The 16,722-nt window shown below is 42.9% G+C and overlaps 1 protein-coding gene across 2 annotated transcripts in view; it reads right to left on the bottom strand.

Annotated features, from left to right (window-relative positions):
• cyfip1 (cytoplasmic FMR1 interacting protein 1) overlaps positions 1-16,722 on the bottom strand; it is a 44,344-nt gene that overhangs the window by 12,345 nt on the left and 15,277 nt on the right. The window contains exons 2-23 of one of the 2 annotated variants that reach the window (XM_085449155.1): positions 14,191-14,311; positions 13,686-13,775; positions 13,273-13,350; positions 11,635-11,736; positions 11,371-11,552; positions 10,473-10,569; positions 10,211-10,339; positions 10,031-10,135; positions 9,636-9,727; positions 8,636-8,753; positions 8,048-8,170; positions 7,828-7,953; positions 7,288-7,454; positions 6,371-6,518; positions 4,298-4,451; positions 3,757-3,913; positions 2,806-2,902; positions 2,391-2,467; positions 1,507-1,615; positions 1,303-1,422; positions 1,008-1,207; positions 651-738 (exon numbers count right to left, since the gene is read on the bottom strand). In XM_085449155.1, the coding sequence (XP_085305281.1) occupies positions 651-738; positions 1,008-1,207; positions 1,303-1,422; positions 1,507-1,615; positions 2,391-2,467; positions 2,806-2,902; positions 3,757-3,913; positions 4,298-4,451; positions 6,371-6,518; positions 7,288-7,454; positions 7,828-7,953; positions 8,048-8,170; positions 8,636-8,753; positions 9,636-9,727; positions 10,031-10,135; positions 10,211-10,339; positions 10,473-10,569; positions 11,371-11,552; positions 11,635-11,736; positions 13,273-13,350; positions 13,686-13,775; positions 14,191-14,307 (2,676 nt within the window). In that variant the 5' untranslated portion in view covers positions 14,308-14,311. The remainder of the gene's footprint in view (positions 1-650; positions 739-1,007; positions 1,208-1,302; positions 1,423-1,506; positions 1,616-2,390; positions 2,468-2,805; positions 2,903-3,756; positions 3,914-4,297; positions 4,452-6,370; positions 6,519-7,287; positions 7,455-7,827; positions 7,954-8,047; positions 8,171-8,635; positions 8,754-9,635; positions 9,728-10,030; positions 10,136-10,210; positions 10,340-10,472; positions 10,570-11,370; positions 11,553-11,634; positions 11,737-13,272; positions 13,351-13,685; positions 13,776-14,190; positions 14,312-16,722) is intronic. The other variant, XM_085449156.1, reaches the window with a different exon arrangement.

Here is a 16,722-nt window from a genome sequence, read left to right as displayed (position 1 = left end):
GCAGTCCAATGAAAAAAGACAAAATCCTTGATGTGTGATTTATAAAGATGATATGAAAAGTGGATTTGAATTGCCTTGGGAACCCCCCCCCCCCCAAAAAAAAACATTAGTAGCCAAAGAGTGTTCAGTCAGCGTCTGTCATAGTCAGATCCGCCCCTCTCTCTTCACGTCTGGCTTCAAGAAGCGATGGTGAGAACGGTCACCTCGATGCTTCATAACAGGACTTCACCGACCAGTGAGTGACATCACAGCGGCCACGTCCATCTTTTATACACAGTTTCTGGTCTTATTTTTAGACACAGGAACACACAGACATCAACATCATGAGTGTGAGGACTGAAACAGTCTGACAGCATCATAGCTACACTATCAGGTTAGCGCCCCCAGCGTGTTGGTCCACATAACTACACGTTAAACAGAAGAACATGTGATTGACTCATGTGCTGCATGGAGTTTTCACATTTCATGACATTTAAGGCATTCATTTCCTCCGAGGGGACGTCTGAGCACGTGCACACACTTCCCAGAGTAATGCTTTCACCCTTGTATTCTGTGGATACAGTTTGACAGCGTATACTGAATATCTGAGAGTCCACCCCTGTAATATGAGGAGATAAAGTGTGGGAGCTCTAACAGAAAAATGTCCTGACCTTTGACCCGTACAGGTACTGAGGCTGAGCGTTGGGTGGTTTATCCCTCTGGAACTCCTGAGAGAAGGGCAGGATGGTGCGCACAAACCTGAAGGCAGAGTTGGAAACATATCTCCATTAAAATAACATCGGGATTGAAAATACAAGACCCACACAATTACTCCCTTTTCCCCCCTAAACCTTTGAGAAGCACAATCTGATATTTTATCTAATAAAACTATAAAAAATAAAATAAATAAACAGCTGTGAACGTTTATAAGAAACTGCCTCTTAGTTTTAGCTCCAGCTACTGGCATTAATATATGAACATTTTGGTCTTTCTGTGACCTTCACCGTGATTTTATTCTGAAATGTCACCTGTTGGTAGACCCGTTGTAGCAATAGTTGGGTAAGAAGTCGTAGTTGAGCTCCCAGAAGACGTGCAGTGTTATCCTGCCATAAGGGGCCGACACGTTGTGGTTGGCTTCGCGAAACATGGCGTCAAAGCTGTCCAGAGTCAAGAACTTGCTCAGGAGCTTGTGCGTCATGCGGTTGACCTCCAGAAGGCCTTCCAGCTCCTTTAAACAAGTCACACACCACCAATATATATTTTTAACTAAGTCAAATGAAAAACCCCAGGAATCATCAGCTAAATTAAATTACAACTACATACCATGATGGAGGTTAGATCCTCACTCTCGAAGCGACCGATAGCCAACTCCATAGATTTGTAAAGAGCAGCAGAAACCCTCTGAGTGATGAGTCTGTTGAGATCGATGGAGCGGCCTAGAAGCTGAGGTTCACAGCCAGTTAGTTAGAGACAACATGAAGGTGGGAGTACAGCGAGGTGGAAAGCACGACAGCGTGCAGCTTATACCTGGACGTGGCGTTGCTTCAGCAGAGTCTCGTAGCGGTTAGAGGACGGCCAGGGAATGTTGGCTCCTTGGTTCTTGCAGTCAGATCTCAGCCGTTTGTCAAGCAGAAGACTGAAAGAGGATTCACATAAACACAGAGAAGTCAAGGTTTGTAAAAATCACACCTTTAGGCCTGCTCCTTATTTCCTGGCATGTATATCTGGTTCACTTTAATCATGACCAGAGTTTCTAATGACGAGGTCAGTGTATGTACACAAACCTCTGTGAGCCATAAGCTCAGACTGCTCTAAACGCTCAGTGAGGGGCAGCCAATCAGAACAGAGATGGCTTCAATGGGGAGAAACTAAAATAGTTTGCTTCAGAGACATAACACAGGGGCTCCCCCGAGGTCCAGTGTAGGATAAAGGAGGATTATTCTGAACTGTGAATTATGCAAAGCTATTGTGATAGAACTGGAAGTGAGCCGAGTTTTGAACCGTTCCCTCGGATCCCCACAATCCTGGAGGGTAGAGGTGCATTTGAAATTGTCCGACTATGTCCTGTTTGTGTCTGTCATATTTGACATTTGCAATATTACAAATATTAAATAAATAATTTGTACCTAAGCACATGTGCTATAGCACCTTTATCCCCTTCATCCTCCCGCAGAGTTTTTTAATACCCTCTGCTACGTTCACACTATCACTCTAGCTGGACGACAAATAAGCTAGCTGTCGTTGAGGCCTTGACAACGTAAAAACATTGGAAAAGTGATCCGACTGCTTCTCAAACTAATCATGCTACTTGATTACTACTGGAATCAACACATTAGAAAACAGACGAAGCAATCAAATCCTTTCTTATGAGACTGTGTGTCTGCACATAAGGGGGAGAGGGGTCGACGTACCTTCCAGCTAGAATCTTGTAGTACCCAAATATCTGATCAGCAAGCTTGTAGACAAACTGATCAAAGCACAGGTTAACCTGAAGAAAAAAAAAAATGTTTAAAAGTTTCAACATAGATGACCAATGAAATAGTACTTTCTTCTGGTTTAAGGAGAAAAATTATTTTCACAGATTTTTGTAAAGAACCGAGCCAAATCCATTCTACATGCACATTAACAAAGCTCTGCAAGCGGCTACATAATGAATAGAAATGCAGCTACTCAACAGCTCATGAAATGGACAGGAAACTGAGATTAATGAGGTGACTATAGGAGAGCTTGTAAGCAACAAACAGGATATTTAGGAAAGCCGTGCAGTCAGAGGCATTATGAGCGCGGTGATGCAGCCGCCACATATCTGAGATCATGATCCTTTACCTCTGCCTCTATTTCATCGTAGAGGAACTGCTTCTTGAATTTGGTCAGGGCGTAGTGTGCGCTGTCGTTGTACAAATCCAGAGGATATAGCACATACCTGCAGGGGATTAAGATGTTATTCTAGAATTAAACACACCCTGCAACCGTGAGAGAATTAATCTGTTCAGCAACAAGGATAAAAGCTGAGACGTGTAAAATAAGAAGCTTCATTTAGCTGCAGCAGCAGTTGGTTAAAAAAGGAAGCGTTACATCAAACTCATCAGTTCGATCGTGTTCACTCGAGGTTAACCATCGTCGTTCAGCGCCGCTCTTTGGAAACTAGCAGAACTGATACGCGCCACACAGACATCTGCTTAAATATGCACGACCTGCACAAAACACTTACTCTCCATAGTAAATAAGAGTAAAACGGAGAGTTTTTCTTTTCTTTTTTTCCCAAAAATTTTGGGTGAATATTTGAAGAATTACAGCACGTATGCTTCCTGCCAGCTGATGTGCTTAATGGCTTATGTAAAACCTGCCTCGTATCAACGTAATCCTGCAGCAAAGATTTAAAGCAGACACGAAAACATTCACGGATAATCCCAATTTTTAGGATTTCATCCAGGGTCCTATTTGAAAATGGAAGGTGAAAAGAAACGAGCGCTGAAGTTGTCAGAACGCATCTGTCCGATCGCAACCGCCAATCGCAAAGAGCCAGACTGTGACTAAACATGAAGTTTAGTTAGAGAAGGACAAACGCAGTCCTCCGTTTTTGCACCAAGTTGCAAATTATACCATGGAGAATATCTATTTCCACTGCTGTGAGAAGAACACCAAACAATCAGCCCATCTTTCACATAGGATGAAGAACTTAATAATAAGAATGGGAGGGAAACTGTCCAGTAGTTATCAGAGTTGGTGGTAAACAGTGGAAATAAATGTTCTTGGTTACAAAAGAAGCATATTTACTCCATCATTGAAGCCTCCTTAGTCTCCAGGATGTGATCGGTGAGGATCCAGGGCATGGACATCTCGATGGGGAACTGGATCCTGCGACCCATGGTGAGCTCCAGAAAGAACTCTCTGAACCACAGCTGGGAGAGGTCACAGCACTGCTGCAAGGTCTCTGAAGGGAAGAGAGGGGAGATGGAAGAAGGTTACATCAGAGTCCCCTTCCAAAAGCTGTCAGGGGCCTCGGGCTGGTGATGATATTTATCGTTTGCTGAACAAAATGATTTGAGTTTTAGACTATGACTTTCTGAGTGTGTGAGTGATGAGATGTGTGTGAGTTGGTTGCACTTTTTAAACAGAGCTTCAAAGTCCTGTACTTGAAGTTATGAGTGCTCAAAAATTATGACTTTTCAAGCCAACCCTCTAATCCCAGAAATGTTCATTAAATATCGTTAAATATCCAAAAGTCGTAATAGGAAAATAAAATAAGAATCATCTTATTCTAAGGGAGGCAGAGATGAAACGTTCTCAGGTGTGACTGATTGCATCTGCCTCTTACCGCTAAAGTTCAGCAGGTGAGTGTAAAAGAAGGACTCTCGGTGAAATCTCTCGATGTCCAGGATGGTGGGGCCCTCCAGGCCGCTGCGCAGAGTCTTCTTTGAGCCACTTTTTTCAGCAATGAGTGACTCCAGCATGGTCCTCACCATGTAGAGCTGCATCAACAAAGAGAATTGAGTAAAGGAAGACCTCATTAGTGCCGGCGCCCTGCTGACTGTACTCACAACCCTGCAAACACTAATCTCATTACAGGTGGGCAGCCGGTATGAAAGCTCCGTGTTGCTTTCAACATTTTCATCATCTCAGTCATTCCATAGTGGTGTGGAAAAGTGTTTGCCTCTTTCCTGGTTTCCTAGTGTGTTGCATATTTGCACCCCAGGGTGTGGTCCTGTCAGAGCGCAATGGATCGGCGCTTCATCATGTTTATTTTTTTCCTCTTAAGCTAAGGAATAAAATACTGTAGCAGTTCAAATATTCCAGGTAACTGCTGTATCCATCTCAAATTAAAAGTGCTTTAGCATGGATAGAAACTCTGTTTCTTAGCAAGGCTTTTATTTTGAAAGAAACATGTTCGTTTTATTTAAAATACGGTACATGAGATTATCTATGGTGTCATCCTCTGACATTTCTTATTAATTCCCATGTTAATTAATAAAGAATAACTGAGGACAGGATGTGAGCGGTCAGTTATTATGCAAAACTGCCTCCACAGGAAGCAGAATTATATAATCCTGGAAACAAATCAAAAGCTAACTGTGCTGATGCGCTCTGGTGCGTAAACAAATAGTGCCACACACCTGCACACACCTGGAAAACAGATTAGTTCTTGGAAATGACCCCTGAGCTGATAAATCTGTCTGCAGTACAGAACATAACAGATGGTACTACTGAGTCTGACATAAAACACAACTTTAAACCCAGCACCACACAGGATGAATGGGTATAAAAAGAACCCAAGGTGAGGTGTGCGGTGTAACTGCCGATGGTGAAAGCAGAGGTCTCAGAGCCACAAACTGAGTACCGTAAACCCAAAAAACGTCTTAGTCCAATCCCGTAACACCTTTTACACAGAAGATTCACAATTCATTAAAAAAAAAGTAGAAAACAAAAAGTAACCATCTTCTGAAGCTTTCATACTACAAAATATCAAAAGCAGGTAAGAGGATCTTTGAAAAGCTAGTAAATCCAACATCCCCTTCCAATTCTCAGTGAGAGGTGGTGATAGCTGGGCTGATGGATGATGGGTTTCCAGGTTAGGAAAAGTGCTGGAGGATCACCTACAGTGATTTACTATGCTACAGTGCATTTATGTACTTTTGTAACTTTTTTGCTTTTCACTCATTCATTCAAATATGCAGTGTGAAACATTAGAAACATAATATAGAATTATACAGAATATATACAGAATTATTGTGGATTTTGATTAATTCGTCACCATTTTATCCACATTAAAAAGGCTCCTTACAGTAAATACCCTCTGCAAATTTTAATGTCAAACCTTCACCACCAGGGGGCAGTGCTCTACCCGTGGGTTTGTTGCCGTTTTCAGACGTAACCTTTGATATCTCGTTTTAGTCCTACTTGCATTTTCTCGAGAGGCTTTACTTTATGCCGCACACCTTTTCCTGTGTTCTTAATAACTTACACCACTGTGTGGTATACACTGGTACTACATGAAAATGCAGTTCAGCCAAAAATAAAATAAATGGTAAATGGCCTGCATTTGTATAGCGCTTTTCTAGTCCCTAAGGACCCCAAAGCGCTTCACACTACATTCAGTCATTCACCCATTCACACACACATTCACACACTGGTGATGGCAGCTACATTGTAGCCACAGCTGCCCTGGGGCGCACTGACAGAGGCGAGGCTGCCGGACACTGGCGCCACCGGGCCCTCTGACCACCACCAGTAAGCAAACACGGGGTTAGTATCTTGCCCAAGGATATTTGGCATGCAGCCAGGAGGCAAACTGTAAACTGCAAAATGTAACTATACACAAAACGTCTATGTGGCATCCTGCATCCTCATACATTAAAATGAGTTATGATAAAGAATGTCAGTGAGGTGAGACCTGCGTGCTGGACGGCCCCACGGCGCGGCGAGGAACTTTAATGTCAAAGCCACCCTTTGGATCTTTTTCTCCACGGAGGGCGGGGTCATTGTGAGGCTCCCGGCCGGTCTCCCAATCGCACACGGTCTTTCGGATGGCCTGGAGGACGCTGCAGAAAGAAGGAAAAACAAAATACTTTTGAATGAGACGGTTTTACTTTGTGTCTTCAGCCAAAAGGAAGACGCACTTAGGCTTTTACTGGAGCACCAACGAACCGAAAATGAGAATGTGTATAAATGGTGGTTAATGCAAAAACCACAATATTTCTATTCAATATGTTAACAAATGTAGTCTCAAACACAACTTAATAACAGATGAGCTAAACATGGTAAATAAATTGACATTAAGCAGGAAATTATTTAGGCAAACAGGTTTTACTTGAGCAGGATGGCCAGATATTTGAAGCAATAGTTTGCCAATTAATTTGAGCATTTTTAATTATTATTTTTTTGTCCATCTCAGACAACGAAGCAGCTCGCAATCAAATTACTAGTGAAGAGTCCCTGCACTCTTATTTTGAAAGCTAAGTTCAGCCCAATGTGTCCCTGTGGGCTCACTCACTGGCTGGATCGTTACTGAAGCGGTCCTCATTATCAGTTAACCGCCTCTCCAGAGAGAGCTTTGTGTCCTGTGGATGGATGATCTGCAACACAAGCTTTGTTCTGCTCTGGAGATCTCTAAGGACTGTGGGGTGGAAGTCCAGCACAGGATGGTGCAATCAGCTGAGTCCCCCATGTTGTTTTATTTGCATCACAAAGGCAATTTAAACATTTTCGGGGGGGGGGGGGAATCAGCGCTTTTTAATAAACCATCACATCTCCCACAAACTGGATCTAAATCTGAGTGCGATCTAAATCTGACTGTAATGCGATTCGAACCTCTGGATGACATTTTTCTTCTTCTTGATAGCGAGGCGCAGCGGATCACGCAGAGTGACCTGAGCAAAGTCCTGCAGAGCTGAGTAGATGGTGTGACGGATGGCGTGGTTGAACACGCTCTCCATGCGTCCCATCAGCACCTGCAGTCCCTTTATCATTGCAATCACCTGTAAAAGCACAACAATGGATCAGGGACAAGAATTCAAGTGGATCAAAAGACCAATCTTGTCATTCCATGAAAAAAAAAAATCAATCAGCATCCAAGTCCTGATTCCTTCTGGCTCAAAATCTGCTTCCAATATATTCATATTTTAACACTCTGAATGCAGCTTATGTGAAAATGAGGAACAAAACTGTTGTTCATGTATTCTCTATAACAGCTTGGACAGATCACATCCACCAAGAAACTTAGAAGGACGCTATGTACAGTGGGTACATAAAGAATACGCTGATTCTGGTAGGTTGCAGTGGGAATGTTTTTCCGGTCTGAATGATTTCACATGGAGTGACCATTTAAATGTGTGCACTGATGTGACAGACCTCTACGAGGGCAAACTTCTCCTCGCTGGTGTAGTTGTATCTGGTGGCCCTCTCGTACTCCTCGGCGTTGTCGGGGCACTCTTTATTGGAGTACTTGTCTGTGGGATGTACCAGTTTCCAGGAATACTGCAGGAAGAGTTGGGAAGGGGGGAGGATTACTCTTACTTTTATAAATACAAACATCTCAGCTGGAATCACTCATCATGCGTTTTCTCCTCACCACTTCCATAACATGAGCGCTCCACTGTGAGAGCAGCTGCATGCCCTGCAGGGCCAAGTCAAACAGCTTCCTGTACTCAGTGTCAGTCTTCTGGGCTTCCTGACGCCCTGACCCGGTCACCACCTACATCAGCACACAAACAAACGTCATTTAAGGCTCAATCCACACAATCCTGACTTTCTCACAGTATAGATTAGTGCTGAAAAAAAGAAAATCAGCATAAACCTAAATACCAATAAAAACGGCCCTCTTCGAATTTATCTTTCCTGCCCTTATCATTCCTGTGTTCAGTGTATTTCTGACCCACAAGTCAGTTAAATTCCCATCTCAGTCACACTAAACAATGACCCCTGAAAATCCACCGGGTTAAGACATCTGCTGAAAAGCCTCTTACATCACAGCTGGGAATTTAAACATACCAATGAACATAAGAAAGCTTTAAAAGCTGGAGTGTGTTTCTCTCTGGTGAAATAAAGGTCAGCGGGATACTGATCCTCTACAGCAGCTTATTATGACAATAAACCTGCACCGCATTCAATCCAATACCTCGCCGATGATCTTTAACATCCGAGGGAAAGCCACACTAACCTCACTGTTGCTGTAGCGAGCGAGCTCAGAGATGAAGCGCATGTGATCGTCTCGGATCTGAAGCATCTGCTCACAGATGTTGTACTGAGGGCTGCTGGATATGGACGTGCAAGTCCACCTAAAACATAAGAAAGAGGAGAGAATCAGAGCAAGGAATTATGGGATAAATGAGTGATGATAAAGAAAAGCATCCATAGGAGAAAAACAGCTTTAGGTGCCAGCTGCTAAGATTACGCATAAAAACAAATGAAACCCGATAGAGAGGTGGTGCATGGATCGAGTAAAAATGTCATTTTGCTGCAGCATGTTTGTTTTAAAGGAGAGCGTGAGACCACACGCCTGCCAAAGTTTGCCAAAGTTCAACTCGATCACAAAGATGAAATGCTACAACGCACCGACACCACGTCAACCCTTCACACTGACTTATGAAAAAGTCACATAGTAAAAACTGTGTCCGTGCTGTCTGCAGCTGCCTGCTCCTACAACAAAGCACATTCCCCGCCTGGGGGGGACGACAACATTCAGCTGAAGCAAAATCATCAGTCCAACAACTGCTGAGAGATTTCACTGAGACTACAAGACAAGAAATCAAACTGTGGCTCACATATTTTAGACAAACTGACATCATCGTCCCTACAAATATAGCGGACCAGGTGCCCAGACCGCATTTTTATCCCTTGTCCCATTTATCGGGACAATGTCCGACATTTTGAATAACTCTAGTAGAAAAAGTGGACACGAGCTTCAATAAAAGTCTGCAGCTCACAGTTTAAAGGGAGAAATCTGTTCTGAGCAGCATTAAACTGCTACACTTTATTCAAATTAGATCCCATCATGCCGACGGTCACAGCTGGTTGGAGAAAGAACTGCGATGAACGAAAAGCAAATTTCGTTTTTGACTGTTCACGTTTGGAGCGGGAGAAAAGAAAAAGAAAAATCATAGTTTTAACAGTCTGTCAGCTCCTAAAATTTCAGCCACGCAGCTGTCTTCTGCTCTCACCTGGACTTGTTCTCTTCAAAGTGAGCGCTGGTCTTGATGTACCGGGACAACTCAATCTGCATGTCTCCAAACAGCGGCACCACCTGGAGTTGCTGCGAACACCAAGAACACACGAACCATTTAAAACCGTGGACAGCAACCATGATGACAACCACAAGGTGGAAACTAGCATTTTAAACACCGATTTGACGATCGATAAAGCTAGCATTACCATTAGCTTTTTACATGTGGGATTTTATTCCATGGTTTGAAGTTTTGGTATTTATTTCCTAAATACATCAAACAGCCGTAAAAAGAAATCTTATATAACGTATCACTCATCATCGGTTTTTTGTTTTTCCAGTCAAGAACAGATGTGTTTGTGTTTTTTGTTCATGTCACACGTCCCGCCGTACCTTGAAAAACTTGTCGATCTTGCTCAGGTTTATTCTCTTCTTGGCATCCAGTTTGTAGATGTTGCTGCTGTTTCCATCCATGAGGTACAAGCCGAAGCCCATCACCTGGAGAAGAGGAGAGCTGTGGTTATCCTGTGCACAGCGCTCTGGTTTAAAACGAGCCTCCGCAGCGTCACTTACTTTGAGCAGCATGTGTTTCTCGCTGGGAGTGAGGTACAGCTTGTTGTCGTAGTAATCGGCACACAGGTTCACGATATCCGCCAGCAGCTCTTCATATCCGTGGATCACCTCCAGCTGCTGCTGCAACGACTGGCAGAGGGTACACAAGAGTTTAATATTAAAGAAATATTTACTTGTCAAATCCTGTGTGCCAAAGAATATGGAGAAATGAGATTTGACGTTATGAATGCTGCAAAGAGTGTTTTACACTCTTTAGACCAACCTGGGTGATTTTGTTGTGATTAGCCAGAAACATGGACAAATTCTGAGACTCCTGAATGGACGAAGGCTCCGACATCTTTCGGAGAAACTGAGCGGCTCTGAGCAGAGGAGAGAAACGGTGCATTCGTTTTAAAGACCAAACACAGCCTCTCTATACCAGAGAGAGACGTGAACACATACGTGAGCTGCGCTTGAAATTCCCAGAGATCAACTTATGTATTTTACATCGAGAAGAAACACTGACGGGAGTGCTACCCCTGAAGTCAAGCTCGCTGAGATTCAAACGTGACGGAGACTTTTACTAGATGCACCTATGGTATCAAATCGAGACATTATATGACGCGTCACTTTGTTCTGGCATTATTGCATTCACAAATGTGACCGCCCGCCCAGTATGGAGACAATAATACCCATCAGCCTTTTAACGCTGAGTGTTAAAAAGGTCATCCTGAGAACTCCCTGATGTTAGGCAGGCAAAACTGGACTGATTCATTTTCCTCAAACGTCCTAAAATGTGGCTAAAAAGCTGAGCAAGTTAAAAGGGAGAAAAAAAAAAATGAACATGAACTTTTATCGTGTTTACTATGAACACTTTGACATCATACTGAAGCTCTGAATGTCTGACCGCATGTGGGAAGCTCTTTTACCGATTTCTGTTCAGACACTTTGCATCTGTAAACCTGCAGACACGCAGACAAATAAGTCAAAGCAGAAGCAAGGAGGGTCGAATGAGCCTCTGCTCTTTATCATACTCCATATGATTAATTCCATATATTCCAACACCGAGATCAGGAAGGGGATAGTAAATGGTTTCCAGGTTGCTGACTGATGCTGCCATCTAGTGTCTGTGGGGCTAACTGGCCTCGTGAGTGCAGGAGAGCGTGTGTTTTATGGAGTACCGTTTGTACGCCGAGTGGTCGTTTTTGACGCTGCACTTCATGTTCTTCAGCTCATCCAGCACGGCAAACATGTTGATAAACTTCCCGAGGGTCAGCAGGTACGCCTCGGAGACAAAGTCCTTCCTGCGCTCGGTGTGACACAGACGGCGGACCTCGCCGCAGAAACGATCGATGGCTGTGCGCTGCGGGAAAATAAAGCAGCTTTAGAGGATTTAGAGACGGCCGGTCATCATCAGTATCTGCTGATCAAAGAATTGATGATACCTGGAAGTACATGAAGTTCATCAGTTTGGTGACTTCAGGCTCCAGCACCTCGACAGTCTTCTCATAGATCTCCACTCTGTTGGGCTGCTCGTTGCATTTCACCTGAGAAGAAAGAAACAAACGCAAAGAGCAGCGTTCATCTTATGAACCAAAGAAAAACATGACCTTTTTCTGACTGGGTCCTAGTTACAGCAGATTCAGTAAGTCGAATGCTCTCTGGAAGCTGAGACTTCTCTTAAAGAATCAGCAGAGACAGAACAGTCTGACCCTCCTCCACCTCATCTACTCTACTAAAGTTAACTCTTTTTGCCTCAGTCAGCCCTCTGTTGCATCGTCAGCGTTAGCACCGCAGTGTCACAAACCAACATCCCAGCTTTAGGTGACCATCAGATGTGCACAATGCAGTTTAATCAAAAGGCTCGACTATGAAATTGGTTGTTTTTTTTTTTTTTAATGTTTTACTGTTCACGTTTTCATCATCCAATCAGTTTAATGTTCATCAAATAAAAAGAAATTTCAGCAGAAATCAACACAAAAATAAAAACAATATCATTACATCACATCTATGATCAACCTGAGATCCACTACAAGACACCAAAGACAGGAATTAAACAAATAATGATTCCGTTTTTGTTTTTAGTTCAAATGATCTGGAAAAAACCTAAAGTCCCAGTTAGCATCAAAATTAATAATAAGCATGAATTAGGCTGCTGGGGGATTCCCATGATGCATTGAGTTTTTCTTTTTCAGTCACTATGTATTAACAGACCTCTCTGCACTGAATCATACATGTTATCAATCTCTGGCTCTCTTCTACAGCATGTCTTTTATCCTGTCTTCCTTCTGGCCGCCCCTCCCTGAGCCTGGTTCAGCTGGAGGTTTCTTCCTGTTAAAAGGGAGTTTTTCCTTCCCACTGTCGCCAAAGTGCTAAAAGGGGGTCATATGATTGTTGGGTTTTTCTCTGTATGTATTATTGTAGGGTCTACCTTACAATATAAAGCGCCTTGAGGCGAGCGTTGTTGTGATTTGGCGCTGTATAAATAAAATTGAATTGAATTAGTTCATTGGCAAATGTGACAAACTGATATCTCAGCTTTAAGCTGCATCATCACTTATTCCTCTGCTTATTGTTAAATATTTTCTCTTTTTTGTTTGTTTTTTGAAATTGTGAAAAATAATAAAAGTGTGACGATGAAACAAACAGAACAGATAAAGGAAGCAATTCAACAAACAACACCCAATAAAGTTCCTGTTATACTGATAATAAGGTATATAGTACATTAACTATTAAAATACATACATTTAAACTGGAACATACAAAGGTAAGAGGAAAAAATGAAAAAAACATGGCATTAATAAAAAGGACAAATTAACCCAAAAGCAAATTAGAACTAAAATATCAAACTTTTTACTCTTTTGTTTTTGATATGTACAATTATTTTGTACCTCTGTTGATGAATTTACCAGTGTGCATATATTAATTAGATCATTCACTTATTGATTCACTTTTTTCAGCACTCCTCCTTGTAGAGAAAAACAAAAATAAATACACTTAAGATGTCTGATGTCATTTTCTCTCTACACACTGACTCACTGCCCTGAGAACAACCAAAGCAGTAACGCGCTCTGTGGTATTACCTGTGGTATTGCACGTGAGCAGCTCCTCCAGGTGTAGAGCATGACAGCGTATTCCTGCCCCTCCTCCAGCATGTCGTTCTACATGAAAAAAACCAGTCACATCAGCGATTAAAGAAACGATCTACAATGATTCACAACAAAGCATGCATGCATTGAAACCCGCCCTGCCTGCACGCAGAGACCCCGAACCATCATCCCTCGCTAATGGGACACAAAGCATCGTCTGTCCCCGGGTCATTTCCTTCTGGGTTTGGATCCTGTTTGTGTTTGCCTGCCAGACAAACACCAAATGGTGGGAACCTTCCCAGGCCCCGTTTCCAGCAGGCCTTTGACCCAATTCTGACAGATTTATTTTTCCCAGTAAGTCAGAAGACAAAAGCGAGCAATCTGAAATCAGAGCGAGTGTACTGTACCATGCTGGAGTGGATGGTGGCCTGCTCGATGTACGTGGCGATCCCGGTGACGAACGCGTTCCTGTCCTCAAAGTTGGTGTTGAAGTTGGGCTGTGATGGAAAGACGGAAAATGAAAGGTAAGCATCGTATCACAGCGCTCACACGGATAAAGAACATCTGTATACTGAAACCAAATCACTTTCGATTTCTTCTCCTCTGAACTTCATGTTGAACACTTCACAGCTGGCCACAATAAGCCATCATTAGCTTAGATAATTATATCTAACGGGGCGATTTCATCGTATTTCTGGAATCTGTGGAGCTTGCTGATACACCTTGCTGGTTCTCACAGCGGTTAAATGTACTTCACTGAGGAATCAGTGGGTTAAATGTGTCCATAAGGTATGCTCATACACTGCACATGTTTGCACTTACATGTGGGTGTATGTTTATGTTTGTAGTGACCCAGCATCATTCCTATTATTTATGTTAAGAAGTGTGCTTCAAGGTTTCCTGAGTACTGACCTGGTACATGACGGAGGAGGGGAGGGGCTCGATGCATGGCTGCTGGTCGGGGAGCGGCAGCTCCTCCAGCAGGTCCACGTTGGAGAGAGCATCCTCTAAGGTCACTGCAGTCGTCATGCTGCTGAAAAGCACAAGAAAAGAAACAAATTTACACTTTGGACATAATTAGTAAACTTAAACTGCTGCTCATTATAACATCTGTGATGATTTCAGCTGAATCAGGTCAGAATATTTTCTACCTTCGAAGAACTCCATGTGGTTCAGCCCAGTGATGTCGTATTTTAATATTTTTCTCACTTTAAAAGAAGTTCAGTTTGATTTATTCCAGGCTTAGTTTTCCCGTTATTATAATGTGGGGCAAAAGATACGATCAGAGCTGTTATTAACATTAAATGTCCCATAGGCTTCAACGCTCAACCAAGTGCAACATTAGAACAACCAAAGTAAACCCTCAGAGTAAAGAACATCTTAATCTTATACCGTTTTATGTTCTTTAACAGCCAACACTTTAGCTACACAGGAAATAAGTCAAACGTGCCATTGCCTGTTACAGTAAATACTTCTACTGTTTTATGCTGGTTGCACATATTGACACCCTCTGTAGCTCATCACACTGTTACCAACCTGCATGCAGCTGCAATGACAATAGCACTAAAGCAAAAAGTAACACTGAGGCTGACGTGACTCATCAGTTTCTCAAGTCACACAAACTGTTAATAAAGTGCAACGTGACATGAGTTATTGTTTCGTAATTTAATTTACCCTGAGAGAAACATGAACAGGCACCGAGCGTAATGTCAGATGTTTGGCTGCAGATTACAAACGTTAGTCTTGCACTGGTGCAGGTAGAAACATCATCCACCAGGTCACTGGTGGCCCATGTAGGGTTCGAGGTGGAGTTTGGATTCAGTCCGTTAAGAGCTAAAAGCTGTGAGACTTTAAGTCTGGATTTTGTTTTACCCTCATAGTGCTCCTCCCCTTTGTGAGTGTGGACGCTTCATCTCTTTGCTCTTGAATGCTTTGCTTCTTATATTGATTTTTATTGATTTTTATGCTGATTTTTTCCCTTTTTTCCGTGTGAGCTTACCTGCGATAACTTCTGGACACTTGTAGATCATTAGGACTAGAGTGTTCTTAACAGAAACAGCAACATTTTATGGTTACCTTATCCTCAGCGCTCCGTGTGTCTGTGGCCTAGACACAGCTGAAGCCTGATTACAGCGTCTGGGCACCGAGCAGCCTCAATAGCCTGGAAAGGTGCTAACCGCTAGGCTAACTAGCAACAAGATGCCTTCCCTCTCCACAGATGACTACCACAGCCTCCTGCAGAAGATTGCAGTACTGGAGACAAAAATTCATCGCTTAGAAGTAAACGTGGAGGTAAATGGACTGTGTGGAAATGAAACAACCTTGCCTTTGATTCAAAACAATGGCGATGAGCAAGCTAGTACACAGCTAAGGAGCACAGATAACATGACCAAGAAAGTAGACTCTGTGCATTATTATAAATCCTCAAGTGATAATCCCCCCTTAGACTGTCTTGGTGCAAAACAAAGACATAAATCATGTCTCCTGGAAGGGGGAGGACGTATCACAGGCAGGGCACAGCGAGCTGAAATCTCTGAAACCGACTGGCCTTCACTTCCTACGAGACAGAGAAGCTCTTCTACCCCTGTATACGGGAGGAAACAGGACTGGACAACCGTGAATAGGAAGGTTAACAACAAACCTCCAAAACAACTGAATGTGAAACTGCAGAACAGATTTGCTCCACTATCAAAGGACCCTGGATCTATATCGGACAACCATCCATCTAAAAGCAGCGAAATAAGGTCTGAAAATCTGTTGAAAAGTGAAAGGCCACAGGGAAAGCTAAAGGCTAGGCCTGAAACTCTGATTGTGGGTGACTCTGCCGTAAAGGATGTACAAAGGATGTGCGGTAAGAACACTAAAGTCCTCTGCTTTCCTAACGATATGGTCAACAACCTGAAGGAGAGAATTCTTCAAATTGCAGATGAATATCCAACTGTGACAAACATTGTTCTGCATACAGGGTCAAACGATGTGTCCAAACAACAGTCGGAGGTTCTGAAACGGGACTTTACTGGATTATTAAATACTGTAAACTCTCTGAATGCAGCTGTATTCATCAGTGGACCTGTACCGCCGGTCAGAGGAGGAGACGAGAGATTCAGCAGGTTGTTTACACTGAATAAATGGCTTATATCAACATGTGCTGACCACTCAGTGCACTTTATCGACAACTTTAATATTTTTTGGGAACGCAGGCATCTGTTCAAAGCAAATGGATTTAATTTTAACAAGTCAGGGGTGAAACTGTTCACCTCCAACTTGTTTTATTCCATACGTCATCCATCTGTGCTTGGTGCCAAGGCTGAGATAAACGAGGAGTTATCTCATAAAGAGGAACAAACAGTACTCCAAGAACAGACAAAGCCCAGCAGAAACCTTGAGGAGGAGCTCCATTTGCCCCCACCCGGGAAGAGCCTCAGAAAGGAGAGACATCCATGG

Source organism: Copadichromis virginalis, linkage group LG23, assembly GCF_057382275.1.
Source record: "Copadichromis virginalis isolate Kocher_CV1m ecotype Utaka linkage group LG23, C_Virginalis_male_GT1.1, whole genome shotgun sequence".
In the NCBI taxonomy this organism is placed as follows: domain Eukaryota; kingdom Metazoa; phylum Chordata; class Actinopteri; order Cichliformes; family Cichlidae; genus Copadichromis; species Copadichromis virginalis.
Note: the sequence above shows the minus strand (reverse complement) of the source record. Positions and strands in the feature narration are given on the sequence as shown.